We start from the raw sequence: 8,586 nt of genomic DNA on the forward strand, positions 1-8,586 counted from the left end.
CATTATGACATTTGGATAGCCAAACAGTAAGTGATAATATCATAAGTAAAATATAGAAAATGTGCTGTGCTTGAGGACATGAGGGGTGACTTGAGCCACCCCTTTATTTTTTCTGTCCAGTGCTTGTAACTGATGATTTTCAGAGGAAGTACTTTTTTCTTTTTTTTTATTAAGCCACTTAACACTGACCCATGAATCATTCAAGTATTAAAAAGACACCTAACTCAAGAGATGAACCAGTGTTGTGTCTATAAATAACATACAACTTAGGCAGGATTGTAAAGAAAACTCTTGTAAGAATTTTAAATTGTATCTTTAGGAATTAAAGTAGATGTATTTGAAAGGCATGTCCTTAAGAAAGACCTGACACAGTGACCTGAGAGATGCAGGTCCTGTGTCAGGCATGTCACTTTATCCATCTACTGTTCGCTGAAGTCAGAAATGGTCTCAGTGGAAGACTGGCTGTCAATAAGCCATTTTTTTTTAAAAAGGCAAACAGGGAGTAAAGACTGAGGTGTGTGATACAAGAAGGTTTTTACATATTTAAAGCAATTAACATATAAATACTGAAGGTTGTTTCATGGATCAGGAAAGCAGTTCAAAAGAGAAGTGTAGTGCATAAAATAAAAGAGATATTCTATTGATACTTGGTATTGTAACATACAGTATTAAAGATAAGTAATATCGATTAGTCCATTCATTCTTTATGGTACAGGATTGGAAGGAGAACAATATAGTGGTGCTCTGTTTTATTATGATGATCTGTCTGTGTGTGTAAAGATGCTGCAGGTAAATAACACATTGCCCTAGAGCCCCCAGAGTAGATGCTCTGTTCCTGAATATTCCCACATAGTAGCTCAAAGAAACAAAACTTTATTTCCTGTCTCAGTGCCTCGTATCTACTACAAATCAAATAGTAATACACAAAGAACTGTCAACTACAAGTAAATACACATACATACAATAGATCCTCTGAAGAGTCTGAGTTTGAGACTGAATATTATGCAGGTGGGGAATCTATCTGGTCGTTTATACCTTTGAATGGATGTGGAATGCTGCCATTCTCATTAACAAGAGGGCAGTCCCTATCGTCTTTGTATGCAGAGTTTGGTCTAGGAACACTTTCCGAGTGAGTGGTACTGAAACAATTGGTGTGCCACTCTAATCTCAACACTGCTGCTGAGCTTTGGATCTGGTTGTATTTGGCAGACAGTCTCCCCTTGTGGTGTGGCAGCCTGCAATAGCTCTGCTCTTTGTGGCACTTCACGGTTGCCAAAATCGGAAGAAAAGGTCATTTATACTGCCGACACAGCGGGAGAAAAACACTCAGGTGTCTGCAAGAGAAGCAGGCTCCATGCTGAAGTTATACATCCATTCTGCAAAGTAGCAACTGTGCTGTAAAGTCTTTTCAGTTACTGGTGCACTCTGCATCTACATAGAATTTTCCTTCCCCTCGGTTTCCTGTCTGTGCCGCAGCAGAACTTTTCACCGTGCTTTTCGCCTCCTACTCTGTCGGATGGATTTCACTTCGCAGTTTTGACATGTATAGCAAGTATACAGTATTTGTGTTGGCAGGCATTCTATGCTAAATTGCATATATTACCAGCTTAACACAATATTACTACTGATAATGTGATGAGATCCTGCAGTATTTAAATAGCTGTGATTTAGAATGAATTAGTGATTTACTTTTTGCTCGAATTAGACAGTGAGAAGCAGGCAGACGGAAGCTGAAAAATGGATTGCAGGGGAGTGCTGCAGAAAAAGAGTGTGCTCCAAGCCCCTTAAGTCCTGGCAATAACATCAGCACAGTTCCAGATGTCACATCACGAGTCCAAAGAGTATCAAGAAAACACAACATGTAATTTTCAAAACTTACCAAGAGTAGCTGCATCTCTGTGTTTTAATTGAGTTTTGCAACTAAAGTGAAAAACTGAGTTTATTATTCATCAGTAAATATGCATACATTTACATGTCATTTCTATTAATGGTAAACATCCAGTTTTCTGTCAAGGATGTGGAATTGTTTAGTTTGTTTTCCGGCTTTACTTACTTATTTATTTCAGTTTTGTTATTGTGAGTGGCTTTGACAAAGTAGGTCATTCATTTGAATATGCAGGCACACGGACACATGGCTGAAAGAAAATTTCAATATAAAAGGTGAGGTGATTTATGTGGTGCCCCGCCTTGTTCCATCCAAGCCAAAGTGCTAGGCCCTCAGCTAGCTTGGCAACATGTGTCAGCCTACATTAGGTGGACCAGTGAACAATAGTCTCAGCCAGGAGCAGGTGGTTGTGACTTGAAACTCTGAGAGGAGGGTGTGCACTAATGGCAATGTGTGTGTGTGTGTGTGTGTGTGTGTGTGTGTGTGTGTGTGTGTGTGTGTGTGTGTGTGACAGAGAGAGGGAGAGAGAGTGAGAGTGAGAGAGAAAGAGAGGAAGGAGAGAGAGAGTGGTCTATCTGCCATCTGGAGCGCTGAGACAATCCCAGGTGAGGCGGAAACTTGAATGTGCTGTTTCTATCAGTTCACTGACTGGCCACTCTCCTGGATCCAAATGCTTTTTAGAGGAGACCCCCCTGGTTTCTTTGCTATGCCTCTAGTGATGACACACACCAATTCTGAGAGTGTGAAATGAGCCATTACCAGGTGTGCAGCAGCTCCTCTTAAAGTGGACTGACCCAAAAGAAGATCAGCAGGCCAAGTCAAGTCCAATTTGCTCGTAGAACATTTTTCACAAGCTGATTGAAATATTTTACAGTAAATAAGGGGTGCAGTGTGTGCGTGTTTGTGTGTCTGTGTCTGTTTGTGTGTGTGTGCAGGCAAGCAAAAGCTGTCTTGAAAGAAAGCTTACAGCAGAATAACATTTAAGGTCATTTTTAGCCATCTCAGCTCTGATACTGATTATCAGTAAAGCGTAGAACAAGTTTGAAATCAAAATTTGATGTCATTTTTAAATTACTGCAAATTTGTCACACATGTGCACACCATTCGCCCCAAATAATGAAAAGAATTCAGCAATAGAGATGGATTGTCATGTAGCACTTGCAGAGTTTACCTCGTCTTGTCTGTTAGCAGATAACACTTCCTGCTATGCAGCTTTAGATGTGTGATTGAAATTATGCTGAGTTGTTATTAGTATGAAAAGGCAACTTTGAATAAGCAAAGCTAATTTTATAAATAATGCATAGGGCACATTTATAATCAAGCTAAAGATGCAATCTAAGGGAGCAGCACTGTGCCTTTACCTCAGAACTGTGTCATGAAAAAAATTGGCATACTGTTTCAAAGTATGTGACTGACAAATTATTACATAAAACATTTGTTCCATAACTAATTTTGTTTTGCAATCACACCATATGCACTATCATAACAGCAACTCCCTAATAGCTGCTGCATCAAACGTTTGATTGCAGAGCTTCTGGTTTCTATTCTATGATTAGTTTTATGATGCTTGAAATTGATTTATGTGTAGAGATCAGTGTTGTTTTGTGCACTTTATCCATTACATTCTTTTGATAGTTTCACAGTGGCCATATAGCCAAGTGGTAATATGCTCAAAGTGCTTCACGTTTCCATGGCATTTTAAAAGACTTGCTCGTTTTAATGTTCTTCGTATCTTCATATGGAATAACAAAGCAGTCGGTAGCCTTTTCTCAAAATGAGAACTCCTCGAGTTGCTCAGCAGGTTCAATTAATTTCCATATACAGTCCAGCAGGCTCTGTGTTTCAGCACTGTCAGGGTGAAATAAGTGATACCAAATGAAAGTACCAAGCTTCAGCTTTCTCCATACAAAAAGATATATGAGACAGGGTGTTTGCACTTTAAGACTTTTAAAACTAATCAGCCAGATACAGATGAACTCAAACAAAATCACCATGTGTGGTGCTTTGTAGAAGGACACAGTGACTACTTCTGATTTATTAATATCATCAAGCTGCACTTTGTTTAGTTTTTGCCTTGCAAACAGTTTTCTGCTTATACACCAGATCTGTCTTCTTATGTCTCCCATGTCACAGACTTAGATTTCTAGCGACCTCATTTTCAACCTGTTAGTTTTACACTATTTTTGATATCTCGCATTTATTTCTAGCTTTTCTTATTAATATTATCTTTGCTTGCATTTTTACTTGTTGTCAGCCAACAGCTCCACCTTAATCTAAATAAAGCCACAGTTAATCATCAGCAACAGCTGCCTAAGAAATACATTTTACTATTACTACATTGTGTTGAGTAAGTTTTGAATACTTGCAAATTGGCCAAAAAGCTGTCTTACATATAGCTAGTTACACATTAAATCAAACCCTCTGTTTGGTACCATCGTTTTTTATTACCTTTGCCAAGGGAGTCATGTTTGTGGTGGTGCTTGTGTGTGTTTTATCATTGCGTCTGTAAACTCAATAGCTCGAAAAGCTTTCACTGAATTCTGATAAAACTTTGTAGGGGTAGAGAGTGGGGACATGTAATTAAATTAATTAAAATTTGGCCTTATATCCACCAAGGTCTTCAAGGCCAATGTAATAATTTTGTGGTCAAAAACTGACATAAAACCTTATAACTACAAGTACATATTGTCAACATATAGAAAGTAGCATATAAATATTTAAAATATCATGCTATATTCAAGCTCTCCTTCAAGGTTACTAGATTGATAATTGATAGAGTGATAAAAAAGTGATAATAATGCTATATAAAGCTAGATAATACGTTTTTAGACTGACAAGAACATATAGGCATGGGATGTTATGAATTTCTTTTGTACATTACAGTAACAGGTTATAACTGATGAAATAACAATATGAAAACATATACAATGTTCCAGCAATGTCTTTGTTTGTCTATTTGTTTTCTTTTTATTGGAAAACAAAATAAACTTGTGATTACAAACTTTTTTCACTTGATATTTAACACATTTAAACAGATTTTACTGAAAAATGAAACGAGTGCTACATATGTACTATGGCCATGTGAATAAAAATAATAATAACAAAATTACACTCAAAATTGTATGAGGTACTTTTTTTTTCCTGCACTACAAACTTCTTGTATGTTTAAAACAAATAAACACAATGACCATATAGAAATTAAAATACTATTTCTTTAAAAGTAAACACCACTCCAAGAGGTATCTGCTGAAGCACAGAACCTAAAGGGCAATAGATACGTCATATGGTCCTACCAGTACACAAAAGTCTGTTTAGTGATAAACAATCCTAATTAATTTCTGTGTTACTTATAGACAGACAGTATGATTGTGACCTAACCATCCAAATTCAGTTTCTCAGACCACCCTTTCAACATACAAAACTACATTAAAATGTGACGATCATACATGATCACATACCTCAGCCATGAGTCCTCAGTCCCGACATGTCAGTCTCACCATGCCCTCGTATTGTGGGACCTGCTCTTTCTTTTCCTGCTTCATTCTTAACTGCTTTTTCTATCTGTGTCCCTCATACCTACATGCTGCCTTGTCCCCTCACATCCCACTTAACCTCACCATCCGCCAGATTGTCCCCTGCAAGACAATCTTCAAAGCTCGGGTATTTGTCAACCCTAATACTTCACAGTTCTCTAACCTTGATCATCACCATCAACCACGCGGAAAGAGATGAAACGTGTACGTGAGTTACCCAGTTCATGCAGGAGGGCAGCTCACGCTCAGGAGCGTGTCAACACGCACCTTCTGTGTTTTGAATTCAGAGTCCATTCCACGAGTACACTGTAAAAAATGATCGGTCTGTGTCGATTAGGCAGTGCCCAGTAGCAGCATCCCGGAAACAATGCATTTCACGCCACACTTCAGAGGCTGAAATCCCACTCAAACAGCTGAATCGTTTTACCAGTTCTGCAGTGGCTGATTCAGATTGTTTACAGGGAAATTTAAATAAGAATTAATTTACGAATTTCCCAGTGTTTCCGCCCCTTATGCTGCCTTCGTCCCAGCTTTATTATTCAAACTGTATTGGTCATCATCACTCATGCAGTGTATTCGTTTTACTTATAAGAGGCGCAACTGCAGAGCTGCACAATTTTCAAACGTATGTTTATAGAGTGGTGCGTGACAGCATACTTGCATATGGGTTATCTAACTCTTTTTATTGTTCATATAATAAAACACACACGCACACAAAAGAATTCTGCTACTGAGCGAGAACATTCCAGGTTACCACGAAACAGCTGCCTTCAGACATTTGCAAAGATTAGTATCACTGACTCGACAAGCTTTGTCCACTTTCCTGTGCGGGGGGGAGGGGGATTAACTCATCTCACTGACCTTCCTTCTGCTGAGACTGAATCATATTTTAACAGTGAATGTCTAAAACCTTGTTGAAAGCGATATTTCTTGCAGTATGCATCGCGCACGCGCATGGCACACGCAAACGCACAGACGCTCTCCCCTCCAGCTTCCCTCCCCCGCGGGTCGTTCTGATTGGTTCACCTTTCATGTCAGTCAGAACCGTGTGGGCGGGACTCAAACAATCCACTCGTGTTCCCTTCGCTGTGGACGCCACAGCAGACCAAGAGCGGGGCAGACAGTAGTAAGGCAACGGCATTCATCCTGTTACCGGAGGACAACTCTTCTTGGTTCCTGAGGTTTTCGGTTCCTGTTCAGAGGACCGGAAACTAACTCTACACCTTACTGGCGGTGCATTTGTGAAAGAACACCCAAAATATTGTTTTTGATGACCGAGACTTTTTACGTATTCCAAAGCAAGACAGATTGCGGGTCGGGAAGTCGGTTTGCATTAACCCCGTTCCCCGTCTCCAAGAGACGCACAAAAGGCACACTCCCAAGTCTACCTGGATAAGCTGACAAAGCCGTCCGGTTACAGATCCAGAATTGGAGAGGAGAAATAAGCGCGGAAAGACGGGAGCAAGACAAGGGGAAGACAGGATGAAACTCAAGAGTCATTTGATTTTCACCCTCTACACTATTTATGGGATTCTTCTTAAAGGTGAGCCTGGGACGGGTGGTGCGTACGTGCGTGAGTTGTCTATGTGCGTGATGTGTATACGCGCATGTTCCAGGCCAACAGCAGGGCAGGATAAACCCTCTCCGTTACACACACACACACACACTCACAGATAGAGCTTCTCATTCACATGTGCTATACGTGTCTCTGTGCCTGCGCGTATACTGTATACGTGTGTTGAATGGATGCGCGTTTGTCTGAAAACGCGAGGCAGCTAGAGAAGAAAGCGTGCCCTGTAACAGCCAGGTTGGCTAGAATATCCTGTTTTCATAAATGTATGCACTGGGCACGGGTCCTCAACCCAAGCGCGAAAGCCTAAAGTCTGTCGCATCTGTGTCTTTATGATGTTGATGTTGTGTCCTGTGCGTGATTGGTTGTCCAAAAAAAAAAAAGACACACCTCAAAATGATCACAATAACCGTCCCCCGCGGTTGTTTTTGACTTGCAGCACTTAAATGAGTGCCGGAGACACTGGCAGCTTTTTGCGCACCGAACAGTTTGGCACTGCTCGTTAAGGCAGCTTTAAGCTCTTTGACATGCGGAGCTTTTTGTTTGCTGAGTGCATTTCCCTGTTTTAATTCATGATTGAGACTTATGTTTAGTCTGCTCTGTAGAGATATCTGCGTTTTTGCGTACGGTCAGCTCGGGCGGCTTGTGCGTAAGTAACGATTTAAGGAAGCCTGGATTGACGACCACACGTACATGGGTTGATATGGGATTGGCAGAGTTTTTGTGTTAAATTCTCAAAAGTTTTCATTCCGAAATGATTGCTCATAATCTTAATGTCCTTCACTCAGATTAAGCCTCACAGTGCTAGTATAAAATATACTGTACAACTAATTTCCGATTTCAGTTGAGTCTTAAAGGTGTGTGATTTCAAAATATTCTGTTATTTCAACCTTCTTATTTATTTTTGACAACTATAAACAGCTTGCAGCTGTGTTTAGGCATCAGATAATCCAACTGTAAACATGAGTAAGGTGACATTGGGGGTCAAGGTCAACTGCTTTTACTAGGAATGCAACATTGGCAAAGACTAGAATCCAAACAAAGTGGCACTATATGTAATTTTTCAGTTTTTGTTTTGACATGTTAACTTCTTTTAAATGGAGACACACATAAATGTCCATAGATCAGATGGCAAATGCCATCTTTGATGTTATGATTATTAAACGTTTGTCGGTTTGGAATGTATATAAAAGAAAAAAAATGAAAATGTGCTGTTGTGGTATTTTAGACTGATTTTCAGAATACACATCATACTGAAACCACTGAAAACCTGATGCAAATTCTACTGTACATTTCAGCATCATTTTTACATAAATTCTCCGTAACCTCTATATTAAGCGCTGGATGGTGTTCAGCCCTTTAGGCATCCAAATTGACATTATAGTATTCCTATTTATGTACAAAGTAAAAGAGGGAACACACAGGTTCTTGAGATTCTGGAATGGACCGGCAGGAGAGGGGATGAATTTACTTTGACACAACTGTTAGTTTCTCAGCAGGGCCACGTTTGCCACACAAACCTTTTAGTCCACTTCACACACACACACACACACACACACACACACACACACACACACACACACACACACACACACACA

General features: G+C 39.8%; 1 protein-coding gene across 3 annotated transcripts in view; it reads left to right on the plus strand.

The window, feature by feature from the left end:
• The first annotated feature begins 6,479 nt into the window (after positions 1-6,479).
• Positions 6,480-8,586, plus strand: part of LOC102303956 (cell adhesion molecule 2) — a 215,733-nt gene continuing 213,626 nt past the window's right edge. For 2 of the 3 annotated variants that reach the window (XM_014329525.2, XM_014329526.2), the window contains exon 1: positions 6,480-6,961. In XM_014329525.2, the coding sequence (XP_014185011.1) occupies positions 6,901-6,961 (61 nt within the window). In that variant the 5' untranslated portion in view covers positions 6,480-6,900. The remainder of the gene's footprint in view (positions 6,962-8,586) is intronic. The other variant, XM_014329528.2, reaches the window with a different exon arrangement.

This window comes from Haplochromis burtoni, unplaced genomic scaffold (assembly GCF_018398535.1).
Source record: "Haplochromis burtoni strain Fernald_Lab_line unplaced genomic scaffold, NCSU_Asbu1 Contig_570, whole genome shotgun sequence".
Taxonomy (NCBI): Eukaryota; Metazoa; Chordata; class Actinopteri; order Cichliformes; family Cichlidae; genus Haplochromis; species Haplochromis burtoni.